This window comes from Salvia splendens, chromosome 9 (assembly GCF_004379255.2).
Source record: "Salvia splendens isolate huo1 chromosome 9, SspV2, whole genome shotgun sequence".
Lineage (NCBI taxonomy): Eukaryota > Viridiplantae > Streptophyta > Magnoliopsida > Lamiales > Lamiaceae > Salvia > Salvia splendens.
This window is the reverse complement of record NC_056040.1, coordinates 3465985-3483830: the sequence shown is the minus strand read 5'-3', so window position 1 is coordinate 3483830 and position 17846 is coordinate 3465985. Positions and strand designations below refer to the sequence as shown.

Sequence of the window (17846 nt, the reverse complement as noted above, 5' to 3'; positions counted from 1 at the left end):
CGGAACAAATTCGGAATGAGGGGCTTGAAGAGAATTAGGGATTTGAGGTGTTGGATGGAAGAAGAGAAGAGAAGAGAAGGCAGAGTGGCGTAAGATAGACCGGTGGTGGAAGGAATCTTCGAATCACACAATCTCCTTTGCTGCCTACTTGCTCTCTTCGCGTGCTTCATACGGTCTATTTCACGCTTATCTGCTTTCTCCCCTCTCTCTAACTCGCTCTTTCTCTTTCTAAAACTCTCTCGCCGCCCTTTACTTCCCACGGAACCTCACCTCGGAGTTGTTGCTTGTTACTGCTTTGGACTAGGGTTCCTTTTAAATTTAAGTCGTTTATACTGTTTAATTGTTGTGCCTGTGTTTATTCGTGTTTGATTTAGTAGCTTTATGTGCTGTATTTCATATACTAACAAAGGAGGAATTAGGGCAATCAAGCAGTGACACTTACTTTTGTATTGGTTATAGTTGATTATTTAGTAAGTTGTAAGCAGTTTGGTGGAGGAATGGGAGAGGAGGCTGGGAGTCCGGCTAATGCTCGTAATCTCGTTGCCGATGGCAGACCTTCGTACTGGTTAGATGCATGTGAGGATGTTTCGTGTGACGATTACTTTGTTGATTTTGGACCTGGTACAACCAATTCAGTTCCTGGCCCTGAACCACACTCTGGAGGCTGCACGGATCCTGGTTTTTTTGGGGGAATTGATCAGATTCTTGACAGCATAAAGAATGGTGGCACGGACATGGTTAATCATACTCCCACGAATGGTATTAGCAATGGAACTCATATTTCCCCTGCCCCGCAAGTGTGTGTGCAGGATCAACGATCACTGTCTAAGAATGCTGTTAATAATGGTAATGGACAAAGTCTGGTGGTCAGTAGCAACAGCTCAAAGAATGACAAAACTGACCTTGGTAAAAGGTCTCATGAAGTTAATGGTTCTGAGCAAAGGCGTGACAAAAAGGTTCGTGGAAGGGATCCAATGGAGAGGAAAGTTTGGGATAGGGCTCCCAGAAGGAAGAGACAACGTGGTTGGGATGATATGGAGAGTGATGGGCAGCTGAGAGACCAAGCCAGGAGAAAAGAACGCCATGGTGCAGGTAACTGGAAGGACAGAGACCACAGGGAAGCAAGGGGTTACTGGGAGAGGGAAAAAGTAACTAATGAACTGGTTTTCCGAACTGGTTCTTGGGAAGCATGTAAAAATAGAGATGAGAAAGCAAATGCTCAGAAAAACAACAAATATTCGGGGTGTTCAGATGAGACGAAACCAGAGCAGCCGACCGAGAAACCTCCTGAGGAGCAAGCTCGCCAATACCAGTTGGATGTCCTAGACCAGGCAAAGAAGAGAAATACAATTGCCTTCCTTGAAACAGGTGCAGGAAAAACACTGATTGCTGTTCTCCTTATGAAAAGCATCAGTGCTGAATTGCAAAAACAAAATAAGAAAATGCTAGCTGTTTTTTTGGTGCCTAAAGTACCTCTTGTTTATCAGGTATAATCTTATGGGCCATCATTTGAGAATTTAAGCTATTATCATTGTTAATTTCCACACAGATTAAGTCTTTGTTTGATTAAACTGCAGCAAGCTGAGGTAATCCGTGAGCGTACAGGTTTTCAAGTCGGCCATTACTGTGGTGAAATGGGTCAAGATTTCTGGGATGCAAGAAGATGGCTGCGTGAATTTGAAAGCAAACAGGTATTTTGAGTCAAACAACTATTCTAATGTAACTTGAACAAGTTGTGATGATAGTCATTTCAAGAGTTTTCCTTATGGAGTTATTCCAAACATGCTTATAGAATAATATTGGAAATTTGGAAGGTGCAGAGTATGCTATGAAAGGCTCATTCAAATTCAAAATGTTATGGATTCCTCATGTTATTACTCATTACAGTTGAAGTGAATATGGTAGATGAATAAAAATTAATAAAATAAGAGCTATTTGGGAAGGACTACTATTATATAAGACTCGCGTATACTACAAATAACTTTCTGATCCTTGTGTTGCAGTATTCAGGATTATGCCACACCTCTGAATATTGATTTGTTCTCCATAAACCTTGTTAACTTCATTATCAAAAGTTGTCAAGTGTTTTGGGGAGCCATTATCTTATTGATGAGTAGGTCTATTTGTTTAGAAAGGGATAGTAAAATTCTAGAAAACTCATAACTCACCCTGTTGTGTCAGGACAACGCACAAAGCTTTCAGAGCCTTCCTCATGTTTGATACTACTATAAGAAATGCATGTTAATTACTTAAGAAAGACGGACTCAACTTTGTTCACGCGTACTGTTGCGCAACACAGGTCTTAGTGATGACGGCTCAAATTCTTCTAAATATTCTAAGACATAGTATAGTGAAAATGGAAGCCATCAATCTCCTTATTTTGGACGAGTGTCATCATGCTGTGAAGAAACATCCTTACTCTTTGGTGATGTCAGAGTTCTATCATACAACACAAAAGGAGAAGAGGCCATCAGTTTTTGGGATGACTGCATCTCCTGTAAACTTGAAGGGTAATTTTCTGGTGTGTTATGATTCATTATGTTAATTATATACTACTGTGCACAGCAGAAATTGTCCTAGGTGGAGCTTCCGGGACTGGTCTAGTCAGCCTTGTTGAGTGTCAGGCAGTCTTATGCAGGTTTTGGGGGGGCCTTTTTGATCTTTATTTTTATAAAAGTATTAAGTACCATTTTCTCAAGATTTGGTTTTTGAGGAACTTTCGGCTTTATAAGCTTGATGCATACATGTATATATTATCACTGGGGAAAACATGGGCCAATTGCTTAAGTATTTCTGTTTGGTTTTTTTCTTGAACCCTAAACTGATTATGTATAATTCAGGTGTTTCTAGTCAAGTTGATTGTGCAGTAAAGATTCGGAATCTAGAAAGTAAGCTAGATTCTGTGGTTTGTACTATTAAGGACCGTGAGGAGTTGGCAAAACATGTGCCAATGCCTTCAGAAGTGGTAGTGGAGTATGATAAAGCTGCCAGTTTGTGGTCACTCCATGAGCAAATAAAACAAATGGAACAGACTGTCGAAGAAGCTGCTCGTTCAAGCTCCAGAAGAAGTAAATGGCAGTTTATGGGAGCCAGGGATGCTGGAGCTAAGGAAGAACTGCGCCAAGTTTATGGTGTCTCTGAAAGGACTGAAAGTGATGGTGCTGCTAATTTAATACAGAAGTTGAGGGCCATCAACTATGCACTTGGTGAACTTGGACAGTGGTGTGCTTATAAGGTGAGATGACTACTCATCATCCATCTGATCCTTTTTATGCTTTTTGTGGAATTACAACATTTCTGATCTATATTTTACAAGTTTAGAACATACATTTGGTTCCAGTTATTTTCTTTCTGACTTTTAGTTGCAAAAGAGTCCATAAGACCCATATACTAACTGTTTGAACTTCCTTTGTTCACTCGACGTGGGGCATTAAATGAACAAATTGTGCTATATATTAGGAGTATATATTAGTGATGCTTGCCCCTTTTACAGGTTGCGCAAGGATTTTTAACTGCTTTGCAGAATGATGAGAGGGCGAATTATCAGCTTGATGTCAAGTTCCAGGAATTGTATCTAGACAAAGTTGTTTCTCTTCTACAATGTCATTTGTCTGAAGGAGCTATTTTGGAGAGTGATACTAGAGAGGCTGAAATAAATAAAGGCCCTGCAGATGAGAATGGACCTGAAGAACTAGAGGAAGGAGAACTTACCAACAATAGTGGTAAGTGCTTCTACTTCGTGGTCCTACTAAGTATCATTAGTTGTCTCACTTATTGATGATTCACATTATCAAGCATTCAAGCATAATATTGCAAAAAGAAATGGCACTTACAATCGTGTATGCGGTACACGATATATGCTACGTCATCTCTGAGTCTTAACTAAGTCCAGATCTGACTGCAAGATTGTTTCTTAGAGAGTTATACTTATCCATTGACAGATTTTATCATTCATAGTTGCATACTTGCATCATTGATAACAGTTTTATATTAAAATAAAATTTTACATGCTTACCTTTGTAACCTTCCCTAGTTGGTTAATGTTGTTTCTTGTTAGTCTTCTTTGTCTAAATAATCAATATGGTCAGCCGTGAAGATTTAGTTAGTAGTCCTGGTTAAGGCTTTCTAGTTTTACTTGTCTATATATCTAGTAAATGTAAATCAAACAAGATCTTTTCTTTGAGGGTATCTAGTCTTCTCACAGAATGAAATCTATAAAAGTTAAATGACTAGTAAACAATGGCTGCTCTTTGTTAATTTCTAGGATAGTAGGACATCGATAATTAGTCAAATCGAAGAGAGCAGTGTTTTGTCACTATATTGTGCAGCATTAGAAATCTTTGAGCTAAGATTTTATTCATGACATGTACATGTCAAGCAACACACAATTTGATTTGCTTATTTTCTCAAACTTGGTGGTGCTAACGTTTCATCAGAGGTGTGACTATATGCTTGATATTTTTGGTTCATACGTTGCTTATATCCTCTTGCTCAGTTTGATTTGCTTTTATTTTCCTCAAGTTTGATGGTGCTAATGTATCATCAGAAGCATATAGCTTATTATTTTTGGTTCAGTGTTGCTTATATCCTATTGCTCTCCTGAATTTTTGTTGGATATAAAGTCTAGTATGTGTTCATGGTAGTTGTATCTGGCGGAGAGCATGTTGATGTGATTATTGGAGCTGCTGTTGCTGATGGAAAAGTGACTCCAAAAGTGCAGTCATTGATCAAAATACTTCTCAAGTATCAGCATACAGATGATTTTCGTGCTATAATCTTTGTCGAACGTGTTGTGACTGCCTTGGTTCTTCCTAAGGTAACAAAGTACAGGACTCACCACTTTGGTTTTTGCATGCAGTTGTCTTCACGTAATCATTATTTTGTTTGTGCATACAGGTTTTCGCAGAGCTCCCATCATTGAGTTTTGTCAAATCTGCAAGTTTGATTGGCCACAACAACAGTCAAGAAATGCGAACCAGCCAGATGCAAGATACTATTGCCCGATTCAGAGATGGACGGGTATGCTGAACTCATTTGATCCCCTAAGATGCCTTAACCCTATCTCATTAAATTGTTTGCTATGTGAATTTTATCCAGATAACTGTTTTAGTTGCCACTAGTGTTGCTGAGGAGGGACTTGATATTCGGCAGTGCAATGTTGTCATTCGCTTTGATCTTGCCAAAACTGTATTGGCATATATTCAGTCTAGAGGCCGTGCCAGAAAACCTGGTTCTGACTACATCTTGATGGTTGAGAGGTAACATGGTTGATAACTTGATATGTGATTTTAGTGCCTGCTGTCACATTTATAAGAGATACTTTAAATTGCTTAGTTTATGTTACTGATCCATTTGTAGGGGAAATCTGTCCCATATGGCCTTCCTAAAGAATGCTAGGAATAGCGAGGAGACCTTGCGCAGAGAAGCCATAGAGAGGACTGATATCAGTCATCTTAAGGATAATGGCAGTATAAATTCTGCTGAAGATATAGCTGGTGCAGTGTACCAAGTGGAGTCCACTGGTGCTGTTGTGAGTTTAAATTCTGCAGTAGGGCTGATCCATTTCTACTGCTCTCAGTTGCCCAGTGACAGGTCTGTCACTCACTTTCATTGTTTGCTCCTTTTCTCTACCTGTTACTTCTTAAAGTCTTACTTTAACTGTTTTCTTTAATGCAGATATTCAATTCTCCATCCAGAGTTCATTATGGAGCGCCATGAAAAACCTGGAAGCCCTACTGAGTACTCTTGCAAGCTCCAGCTTCCCTGTAATGCACCATTTGAGAAACTGGAGGGACCTCCATGCAAATCAATGCGTCTTGCACAACAGGCATCTTTCATGTCACTATCATTTATAACTGTCTAAGTGTGTGAGAAATATTTGAATCTTAGACTGCAAAATTTGCAGGCTGTTTGTTTGGCTGCTTGCAAGAAACTCCATGAGATGGGAGCATTCACTGATATGCTATTGCCAGACAAGGGAATGAAGGGAGAAGCTGATAAAGTTGAACAAAATGATGACGGGGATCCTCTTCCTGGAACTGCTAGGCATAGAGAATTTTACCCTGAAGGAGTAGCTGACATTCTCAGGGTTGGTTCCTTGATTTTTCTCTGTTACATCCAACTGCCTTTAGATTTGAAACATAATGTGAATTCATGAGTCTTGTGAACTTTATACACACTTTTGTGTCTTGTGTATTAGGGTCAAATATGACAAATATTGGTAATAATTTTCCCTTCTGGCTAAATGCATAACCCCACCTCGATACCTTTGGCTATCGTTTACTTGCTTAAATTTGCATACTTTAATGTGAAACTCAAAGTAATGGAAAAAAATTCCATTTGTGAAATACGATGTGTAGTCTTCCGACAGAATAGGGGAAGAGTTCACTTAGGGTGATAAACCTGAGGTTATCTGTAGTTTCGGCTCCATTTTTTTGTATAAATACTGTATTATGTGCTTATATTTGCAACTAATGCTCGACTATTAGCTATGATCTTACAAGCACATGTTCACCATTTTTCTCTGCAGGGAGAATGGGTATTGTCAGGGAGGAGCTGTGATGACTCAAAGTTGTTTCATCTTTACATGTATTCTGTCAAATGTGAAAATGTTGGCTTCTCCAAAGATCCACTCTTAACTCTGGTTTCCGACTTTGCAATATTGTTTGGCAATGAATTGGATTCAGAGGTATTTTACTTCCCTTTTTAAATCTTTGTTGAGTTGCGAAACAAGGTTCTTAATGTGCTTGCTCATACTCACAGGTACTATCAATGTCGATGGATTTATTCATAGCTCGGTCATTAGTAACAAAGGCATCACTTGATTATAAAGGGCTTATAGATATCAGAGAAACTCAGGTGCATTTATCATTTTATTTTCAATTCGAATTGTTTGTCATTTGTTTATGAAAGTAGCGCTTGTCGAGAAGATTGATCTTTGTTCTATGTAGCTGGAATTGCTCAAGAGCTTTCATGTACGATTGATGAGCATTGTATTGGATGTGGATGTTGATCCCTCAAATACCCCGTGGGACACAGCAAAGGCATATTTATTTGTTCCCTTGACTGGAAGTAGATCTGAAGATGCTGTGAATGAGATTGACTGGGATCTAATTCAGACTGTTACAAAGACTGAAGCCTGGAACAATCCCCTTCAGAGAGCTAGGCCAGATGTTTACCTAGGCACCAATGAACGAACTCTAGGTGGGGATAGGAGGGAATATGGGTTTGGAAAATTAAGAAACAGCATGGCATTTGAGCAGAAATGTCACCCTACTTATGGTATTAGAGGAGCTGTTGCCCAGTTTGACGTGGTAAAAGCATCTGGGTTAGCACCTAAAAGAAATGATACTGATTTGCCACACCAAGTTGATTTAGGAGAAGGCAAGTTGATGATGGCAGATTCCTATATAAAAGCAGAAGATCTGGTTGGAAAAATTGTGACTGCTGCTCACTCTGGAAAGAGGTTCTATGTGGATTCTGTACGCTATGATATGACTGCAGAGAACTCATTTCCAAGGAAAGAAGGCTACCTTGGTCCTCTGGAGTACAGTTCTTATGCTGATTATTATAAGCAAAAGTACGTCCTCTTGCCGTTGTAAATTTGTTTAAATACATTTTTTCGTCCTTGCTAACTCTCATGTTTGTCATTCTGGTGGGTCCTGGTGGGATTGGTTGGGTTGAGAGAAGAAGGGATTCTTTTCTCGCTTGCCAATAATAGGAGAATAAGTCAATAAACTTTGCTTCATGTTATGTATTGTATTTCTACTATCCTGCAGATTTTGTTTCTTACCAGCATATCTTTTTAAATACTATATTATACTATAAATAGTTGTATGTGGAGAGTCTCTGGGCTTGTTTTTTGATGTATTGTCATCAACTATTAGAATTCCTGGATGATTCATCTAGCTTCTCTTCTGCACTTGCAATATGCTGTGCTTGGTTATTAACACCAATCAATATGTAGGTATGGAGTAGATTTAACATACAAGCAGCAACCTCTAGTAAGAGCCCGTGGTGTTTCCTATTGCAAGAATCTTTTATCTCCACGATTTGAACACTCAGAGGGTATGCTCTTTGAATTAAATTTGAGCGTGTCTTGTTAGGCTGATCATTCTGTGATGATATCTGATGAAACACTGAACTTTGTGTTTTAGGTCCTGAGGGTCAATCTGAAGATATCCATGAGAAGATATATTATGTTTTTCTCCCTTCCGAGCTTTGTTTTGTGCATCCACTTCCTGGACCGCTAGTTAGGGGTGCTCAAAGATTGCCATCAATTATGAGAAGGATTGAAAGTATGCTGCTTGCAGTACAGCTTAAGGATATTATTAATTATCCTGTTCCCGCTATAAAGGTTCTATTCGTCATAATGAATACTCCATCTTTTATCATTCTTTAGCATTATAGCTGATGTTTCTGCCTTCTGTTTTCAGATCCTGGAGGCTTTGACCGCAGCATCATGTCAAGAGACTTTCTGCTATGAACGAGCAGAGCTATTGGGAGATGCTTATTTAAAATGGGTAGTTAGTAGATTTCTTTTTTTAAAATATCCTCAGAAACACGAAGGTCAGCTTACTAGAATGAGGCAACAAATGGTTAGCAACATTGTACTTTATCAGTATGCACTGGTGAAAGGGCTTCAGTCATACATTCAGGCAGATCGCTTTGCTCCATCTAGATGGGCTGCGCCTGGAGTGCTCCCTGTTTTTGATGAAGACACCAAGGAAGACTCATCGTCATTTTTTGATGAAGAAGTTAATTCTGATGGTAGTTTCAGGAGAAAGCATGATGATGAATACGAAGATGAAATGGAAGATGGGGAACTTGAGAGTGACTCTAGCTCATATCGTGTGCTGTCCGGAAAAACACTGGCAGATGTTGTGGAAGCGCTTATTGGTGTATATTACGTCGAAGGTGGAAAGCATGCCGCCAACCACCTTATGAGATGGACGGGAATTGATATAGATTTTGATTTGAAAGAGATAAATTACTCAGTTATGCCGAGTTCTGTTCCTGAAAATATACTGAGAACTGTTGATTTTGATGCACTTGGAAATGCCTTGAGTATGCAATTCAGTGATAAGGGCTTGTTGGTAGAAGCTTTAACCCATGCATCGCGTCCATCTTCGGGAGTATCTTGTTATCAACGATTAGAATTTGTTGGTGATGCAGTGCTGGATCACCTTATCACAAGGCATCTATTCTTCACATACACAGATTTACCTCCTGGACGCCTCACAGATTTGCGAGCTGCTGCTGTGAATAATGAGAATTTCGCTCGTGTGGCTGTTAAACATAATCTTCACTTACATCTTCGTCATGGATCAAGTGCACTTGAAAAACAGGCACTTACTGTTTCCTTTTAAGCTGTTCACTTACTGGTTTAAGTTATGCACATTGTATCATCTCTAAACATCCATTCTCTTTGTTTTGTTGCATTTTCAGATTCGAGATTTTGTGAAAGAGGTCCAGGTTGAACTTTCAAAACCCGGGTTTAACTCTTTTGGCTTAGGGGACTGCAAAGCTCCTAAAGTTCTCGGTGACATCGTAGAATCGATTGCTGGGGCTATCTTTCTTGATGCTGGATGTAACACTGCACTCGTCTGGAAGGTCTGAGTCTTATTTTATTGCATCTCATATCGAACCCTTTTTCTTGAATCACAATCTGTTTCTAAGTTTGCGTATTGAACTTGAAATCTCTTCGATTGATGAATAGGTTTTTCAACCCTTGTTGGACCCAATGGTTACCCCAGAAACGCTCCCCATGCACCCTGTCCGAGAATTACAAGAAAGATGCCAACAACAAGCTGAAGGTCTGGAATATAAAGCCACCCGAAGTGGGAACCTGGCTACTGTGGAAGTATACGTTGATGGTGTTCAGGTCGGGGTTGCTCACAACCCCCAAAAGAAAATGGCACAAAAATTAGCTGCTCGAAATGCTCTCGAGGCACTAAAGGAGAAGGAGATGGCCGATGCCATAAAGAGCGCAGAGGATGATGATGGTAAAGAGAGGAAAAATGGGAGCCAAACTTTTACAAGACAGACCCTGAACGATATATGTTTACGCAGAAATTGGCCGATGCCCCTATACAAGTAAAGCATCTCACTACAAGTCCGAACTTTTTTATTATAACAGCTCACTTGTTGGGCAAGTACCTAACCAAATTTCTTTTCCGTAGGTGTATAAATGAGGGTGGTCCGGCACATGCAAAAAGATTTACATTTTCTGTACGCGTTAATACGTCTGATAAAGGATGGACTGATGAATGCATTGGTGATCCGATGCCAAGTGTCAAGAAGGCGAAGGACTCAGCTGCAGTTCTTCTTTTGGAACTTCTGAACAAATGGTACGCATAACGATTCTTTTACACGCTCAACGGTATATTAGAGAAGTTGAAATTATCATTTATTTCGACGGTGGCAGCAATGTATTTTAATCATTATTTCTGCTGCTTATTTCGACTATGAGAGGTAAGAGAAACTCCGGCTAGAATGTTGATATGATGAGGAGAGGATATAAGCATAGAAATTTCATATATTTTGTTTCGCCTCCATTGATTAATTGCTGAATATTTTCATTTTGAGATCATTATATTATTTTCTTCTGTTATTTGAACTTTAGCTGGATTTGTTCTTTACTCCAAATATGAATTTGTGTTGGTCTTGTTTTGTATTTTCTGGTCTAACATTACTAACGCAAAATGTGTGTACTGAATGAGTAATGTACACATTTATGTGCTAGTGATGTTAGAATAGAAGATGAAATCTCTCTTCTGATTTGTAATAAAGTAGTAATTAATGTTAAAATTAGATGTTTCATCTAAAAAATCAGATGTTTGTTGATGACTTGTGATGGTGTGGCTTAGGTCACGTTAATTTTTTTTATGTGGTTTTTGGGGTTCCACGATCATCCAGTCATTCTATTGCAAATGTATAATTCACGTTAGGGTGTGCATTCGGGTTTCTGTTCGGTTTTTTGTCAAAACCGAACCAAAACCGAAAAAACCGAATTTAGTTCAAAATCCAAACCGAACTGAACCCGAAAAACCGAAAAACCAAAATTGAAAAACCGAAAACCGAACTTAAAAAACCGAAAAACACGAACAAAACCGAAAAACCCGAAAAAAATCGAAAAACTTGAAAAAAATAAATATAATATAAATATATATTTATATATGTGTATTTTATTTTATTTTATATATACTAATAGAATATTTATATATAATATAAAATTAATAATACATATAATATATATTATATAGTAGAATATATTAAAAGAATATATATATTATATATAATATAATATATTAAATTAATAGAATATATATATAATTCGGTTTTTCGGTTTTCGGTTTTTTCCTTCGCCCGAACCGAACCGAAAAACCAAAATTTTTTAATTTTTAAAACCGAACCGAACCGAAAAACCGAAAAAATCGAACCGAATTTCAAAATTTCGGTTTGGTTCGGATATTCGGTTTCCGATTTTTTTGCTCACCCCTAATTCACGTTATACTCTAGAATATTTTGGCTTGTCACCTCCCAAAATTATTGCTTTTGGAATTAATAATATTTACCATTAGGATATATGAATCCATTTTTTTACTGCCAGTTGATATTTCAGCAATTTGTACAACACATTTTTGCGAGTTGAGTCCATATATTTATTTCGTTAAAGATCATTTTCTTATATCTTTATTTTGATTAAAATCACTATACCTATAATTGCCGAGCCTACTAAGAGCATGCATCTTACTCACGTTAACTATAAATCGAATATATATTTCGGCACAATATTGCATTAGACATCTCGATGGACTATAGTAGGGTTTAGGGTTCCATAAAAATTGTCTTCTTTTTACGTTTTAGACCGTTCCATAAAAATAGTCTATCTTTTGTTTTTGGCAAGTTTTTCTCTCTTATGAGATGAATTCCACTCTCCACTACTCCAATCACTTTTTTTTTTCTACTTCTCTCTTATTCTACAAATTTTTGCATTAATTATGGGACAGAGGAGTAATATTTGGAAGTGGAATCATACAGGGACAATTGGCTGTATAATTCTAAGCTTTAGTCAAATTTTTATTTTGCATGCTTTAAATCTACTGGTAAATTACTGAACTACTATTATTTTACCTTTTTGTTAACTAGCTATTTGAGAGTGGAAGAATCTAAGACATGCAACATTTTGATGTATATTTCTAAACTTAAGTCAATTTTTTGTTTTGAATACTGGCTTTAAAAGTTACTAGTACTATATTATTGAATTGGAGTATTGTTTTGTCCTAATTTTGTAATAAATTATTGATTTTGTTTCTTGCACTCAATCAAGACTTTGGCTCTATATTAGCTTGATGACTTACTCACGCGGCATTATCTTACGCCACCAAAATAATAAAACGTTTTTGGTAGCGAAATAATATCTTAGTATAATAAATCATAATTTTATTTGCTGAAAACATTAAGTCACTTTAGCTCAAAATTAAAATAAAATGGATAATTTGATAATTTACAAATGAATTTTAAATTAGTAAAAAATTATGAATGTACACACATATACCTCAAAATATTTAGTTTTTTATAGCATAAGTAGGATAGTGGCTAGCATGATTACTCTCGCATGGACTATTTTTATTTCGAGAATATGGTTAGCAAATTTCTCAACAACTCGAAATTCCGACGATTTAATATTTATTACTACTATTATTCTCGTATTTATAAATTAATCTAATGTATCCGCGGATCTTTTACTTTTCAGGGTTGAATAAGTGGATTGTTCCACAAGAAATCAATTTATCAAAAATAGATAAAAATTTCTACAAATCACACAATTACCATTTAATCAGCTTCTTTACTTATATAAACTAGACTTGCATCCAAATTAAAATTCTTTTCTTGGGTTACCAAATGTGAATTTTTTCACTAGTATCTAGTGATAAAAAAAATTACTCCATATTCTCGAATTTCGGTAAAATATTTATTCGTGCGCATAAACACGGTCAACCACATCTCACGCGCACAATAGAGTCAAAAACAACAACCGCACAGTATAAAATCCCAATAGACACAGAGTCAAAATCCTAAAATTAAGCCAAAAATCACAATAAAAAAGGAATTATTAATTTGAAATTCATAGCCTAAAAAGCTCCAACCGCAAACAAACCGTGAAGCCGATGACGTGGTACTATTGAAATCATTGAATTCTTCACACTCTAGAAAAATATCAGCAAATTAAATAAACCAAAACCAGAAAAAAAGAAGAAGCATTTTTACACTGTAAAAGAGACAAATAAAGTAAATTAAAAAAAAGGAAAAAGAACAGGAAAAGGTGACAGTCACAGTGCGTCCCAATTTGCGAGTAAACTCAATAGGTCACAGAAGCCATGAGAAAAAACACTGAGCAGCCGCCTTATTTAACCCCTCTTACGTTTTCATTAATTTTTTTTTCTTGATTAAAATGTTTGATTCTTGATTTCTTCCCCTACTTTTTTAGTGTTGGGTGGCGGGTTTGATTCTTCTGGGCTTTAAAGAACACTGCTATTGGGTAAGTTTTCTTTTTCTCATTCATTGACTTTTTTGCTTAGTTGGAAATGTTAAAGTTTGCATCTTTGAGTTGCTTCAATGGTGGGTTTCTCATGGTGTGAGGTGTTCCTCTGTTCTTTTGTTATTTAATGTAATGTGGGTTTATGTTGGTTTTGATTCTCCAATTCAGTGATTGTGTGTTTTTTTTCATTGTTTTGGTTCTTCCGTGTATCAGTGTTGTGATTTTGAGTTGTGTTAGTTAAAAGTCCCGTTCTTGGTTGTTTTTAGTGCTGTAGAGTGAGCTATATATTCGTTGTTTGATTATATTCGGCAAAGATTGTAATTTGTGTGGAATAATGATTTGTAGAAGCAATTTTCTGGTTACTGTAGCTAAATAGTCTTCAATTTGAGCTCTTTTGCGTTGTTTATATTTGTGAAGTGCCATTTTCTAAAGCGTTTACTTTAGTCTATTTGGTTGTTGTTTCTTGGGTTGAAAATTGGGAATGATTCAGTTCACTTTGTATTAGCCTTTGGCATCAGTTAATTGAGAACTGGGGATTTCATAATATTTCAATTTTAGCATGAAATTCTTGCTGTCTCAGTTGTCTAATTTGTTTAAGATAAAATGCAAGGGATTACTTGAATAAGTGTATTGGATTCAATCTAGAGTGGGTGGTTTTTCATTAGCTGTGTGTACGTATCAGATCGGCCTAATGGTATGTTGCTTTTCACAACTTGCTCTCTCTACAGATGCTTGATTTATAAACTTTTTAATAGTACTAATAAATAAATCTGATTATTTGATGCATTATAGTACAGTGAACCATCTTTGATATTCCAGCATGGAAAAGTTGCCAGTCCTCTTCCTTGGCCTCTTCTCTAAGAAGGCAGCACAAGATTTCCAACTTCTTAATTATTTTGTTTATGACTACATAGTTGTATTATATTGGTTGGTTAATGTGATTGCACTTCAGTTCCGTTACGGATATAATTTTCTGCTTAAACGGGTATTAGATGTTCCCGTTGTGTCATCTAAAGGGCTGCTCTTCTCATTTTAATGGTTTTGGTTATCATTTTCTTTCAATTGATCTTCAGCAGTGTGGATGCATTGTAGTGATTTTGATGCAATTTTAGTTATATTTGTTTCTTCTTGAATGAATAACTGTTTTCTGTATGGACTTCTCCGTGTTTTGTATCTTATTCGTTCAGACATATGAGTAAGTGATATGAAATTCACGGTGTATTTTGTTCTAATTTCGCAGACAATGATCCGAGCAAAGCATCTTGGTAACTTGTCCCAGACTGCTAGATCCTTTTTCCTAGGACAAAGGTGTAGCTCGGCGGATGGAAGTTCATGCACTTGCTCGGATGATGAGACTTGTATTTCGAGAAGGTCTCTGAGAGGACACGTGCAACACTTGCAAGCCTCATCCTCGTTGTTGGCAAAAACTTCAGTAGCAGTAGGTTCACTGACTCCAGCCGATTCAGTAAAAGAAGTGAATATTAGAACAAAGGATGATGGCTCGCTGTCAAAAGGAGTAGCGGTGTCCCACAAAACTGAAAGAACAAGCTCTGTTAGTTATGCAGAAGACACCGACGCAAATGACATGCTTTGTTCATCACCTCCTATAGCAGAACAGTTTGTTATGGCAGGTATGGCTGCCGTTGGTCTTCTATCTGATTTAGTAAATTATAGAATCCCGATGACAGATGGGAGTGCAAGAGCCTCCCCACTCTCTAACTCTGTGCTTGAACGCACGAAGCAAGTTTCTAGTATCAGACCTCCGAAAAATATCAATACTTCTAGGAAAGACAAAGTATCCGTAAAGCCCAATGCTGCGCCGGTGTATGGTTCAAACGTCCCAGAAAGGGCAAAAGGAAAAACTGATAAATCAGGAGTAGAGGGGGCAGCCAAGGAGTCGAATAACGCATCAAGAAATTTTGTAGAAAGTCGCGGGCTCTCCTCTGATCCCCGTGATAGGAAAATGCCGATTCCTCAAAAATCAAGATCTTATTCAAGCCGGTACACGCCAAACACTCAACAGTCGGAGGGGAAATTTTGTGATAACAACTTGGACGGGTTTACTAGGGCAATGAGACAGGGTAAAGTTATGACAGGAGCAGCCCCAGGCGCTAGGAACTTTTCGGTTGTTGAAAGTGTGTGTCGCATTTTGCATCAGTTGAAATGGAGCCCTGCTTCAGAAGAAGCTCTTGATAAGCTCAATTGTGCAGTGGATCCTTACCAGGCAAATCAAATACTTAAGCAGCTTAAGGATTATAGAGTGGCTCTCGGGTTTTTCTACTGGCTAAAACAGAGGCCTGGATTCAAGCACGACGGGCACACATATACAACTATGGTTGGTATCCTTGGCCGTGCCAGAGAGTTTGGTGCCATCAACAAATTGCTCAGCCAGATGATCAGTGATGGATGTAAGCCGAATATTGTTACATATAATCGTCTCATTCACAGTTATGGCAGAGCTAATTACTTGAACGAAGCCATGGGAGTTTTCAACGAGATGCAGAAGGTGGGCTGTGAACCTGATCGTGTTACTTACTGTACGCTCATTGACATCCATGCGAAATCAGGTTATCTCGATGTTGCAATTAATTTGTACCAACAGATGCAAGAAGCTGGACTCTCTCCTGATACATTTACTTACAGCGTGATAATTAATTGCCTCGGGAAGGCTGGCCATTTGACTGCCGCCCACAAACTGTTCTGTGAGATGGTTAGTCAGGGCTGTGTGCCTAACCTGGTGACCTACAATATCATGATTGCTTTACATGCGAAAGCTAGGAATTACCAGAGCTCGTTACAGCTTTATCGTGACATGCAGAGTGCTGGCTTCGAACCTGACAAAGTGACTTACAGTATCATTATGGAGGTTCTTGGCCATTGTGGCCATCTTGATGAAGCCGAGGCTGTTTTTGGTGAGATGAAAAGAAAGAACTGGATCCCCGATGAGCCTGTATATGGCCTTCTCGTCGACTTGTGGGGAAAATCTGGCAACGTTGAGAAGGCTTGGGAGTGGTACCGAGCTATGCTTTCTGCGGGACTATGCCCTAATGTTCCAACTTGCAATTCTCTTCTCAGTGCTTTCCTCAGGGTACACCGCCTCAGCGATGCATACGACTTGCTTCAGAGCATGGTGAGTCTGGGTCTGAATCCTTCTCTTCAGACCTACACTCTGCTACTCAGTTGCTGTACAGACGCGCAAACGCCATACGACATGTCGTTTTGTTGTGACCTCATGACCGCGTCTCGCCACCCGGCGCACACGTTCTTGCTCTCCATGCCTGCTCCAGGGCCGGATGGGCAGAACGTCCGCGACCATGTCAGCAACTTCCTCGACATGATGCACAGTGAAGACAGGGAAAGTAAACGCGGACTTGTGGATGCTGTGATTGATTTCTTCCAAAAGACAGGGCTAAAGGAGGAAGCTGGCACCGTGTGGGAAGTTGCAGCGCAGAGGAACGTCTATCCAGACGCACTAAGGCAGAAGAGTTCGTGTTATTGGCTGATAAACCTCCATGTGATGTCTGATGGAACTGCTGTGACTGCACTATCGAGAACTCTAGCATGGTTTCGCAAGGAAATGCTCGCGTCTGGGGTCTGCCCAGGCCGGATTGACATTGTGACCGGCTGGGGGAGACGGAGCAGGGTCACTGGGGCATCGATGGTGAGGCAGGCCGTGCAAGACCTGCTCAACGTGTTTAGGTTCCCGTTCTTTACAGAGAATGGGAACACTGGGTGCTTTGTCGGGTGCGGGGAGCCTCTCAACCGATGGCTGATGCAGTCCTGTGTGGAGCGAATGCATCTGTTGTAGTGTGGTTGGCTTCCCTTCCCGGTTTTTTGATGTTCGGAGAGATACACGAGGTTGTCCTCGGGTGCTAGCTGGTAGTGATATTTGCTGTGTGTAGCTGAGTTTGGATGGTTTTATTTGGCCTAGTTAGTTAGAGACCTGAATCTCTTGTTAACAATGTGTTGATATTTGAATCTATGTTTATTTGTTGCTTTTTTGGTTAGCTTTCTCTCATTTTTCGATTGAATTGTCATCAGCTTTAAGTTCTGTCAAGATTGATCATCAATGGTCTCTTCTCAGCTGTTTCCTCTCTCACTCTAGATATGGAATTACGTTTAATTTATAATTTTATTCATAAAATCAGTATAGTAAACATAATTTAACTCAATTTACCAAACAATAAACTGGAAAAAAACATTAAATAGAGATTCTCTCTAATCCCCCAATCTCTAAACAATAAACTGGAAATAAAAAACAATAAATAATCCCCTCTCTTATAATAGAAAAATTCATCCAATA

At 38.5% G+C, this 17846-nt stretch overlaps 2 protein-coding genes across 3 annotated transcripts; both read left to right on the top strand.

Moving 5' to 3' along the window:
• On the top strand, positions 1-10623 carry LOC121749746 (endoribonuclease Dicer homolog 1-like). The gene is made up of 20 exons (XM_042144369.1): positions 1-1487; positions 1578-1691; positions 2300-2510; positions 2841-3235; positions 3494-3722; positions 4644-4816; positions 4897-5019; positions 5098-5258; positions 5359-5592; positions 5677-5827; positions 5906-6088; positions 6530-6688; positions 6763-6858; positions 6951-7579; positions 7967-8067; positions 8157-8356; positions 8436-9347; positions 9448-9612; positions 9719-10095; positions 10182-10623. The coding sequence occupies exons 1-20, from the start codon at positions 498-500 to the stop codon at positions 10357-10359; spliced, it is 5781 nt and encodes a 1926-aa protein (XP_042000303.1). The 5' UTR covers positions 1-497; the 3' UTR covers positions 10360-10623.
• Positions 10624-13302: 2679 nt separating this feature from the next.
• On the top strand, positions 13303-17550 carry LOC121748493 (pentatricopeptide repeat-containing protein At1g74750-like). 2 transcript variants are annotated; one of them, XM_042142887.1, is made up of 2 exons: positions 13303-13543; positions 14784-17550. In XM_042142887.1, the coding sequence occupies exon 2, from the start codon at positions 14787-14789 to the stop codon at positions 17349-17351; it is 2565 nt and encodes an 854-aa protein (XP_041998821.1). In that variant the 5' UTR covers positions 13303-13543; positions 14784-14786; the 3' UTR covers positions 17352-17550. The 2 variants fall into 2 exon arrangements, with proteins under 2 accessions (XP_041998821.1, XP_041998820.1); XM_042142886.1 differs by lacking the exon at positions 13303-13543 and adding an exon at positions 13598-14237.
• Positions 17551-17846: the final 296 nt, after the last annotated feature.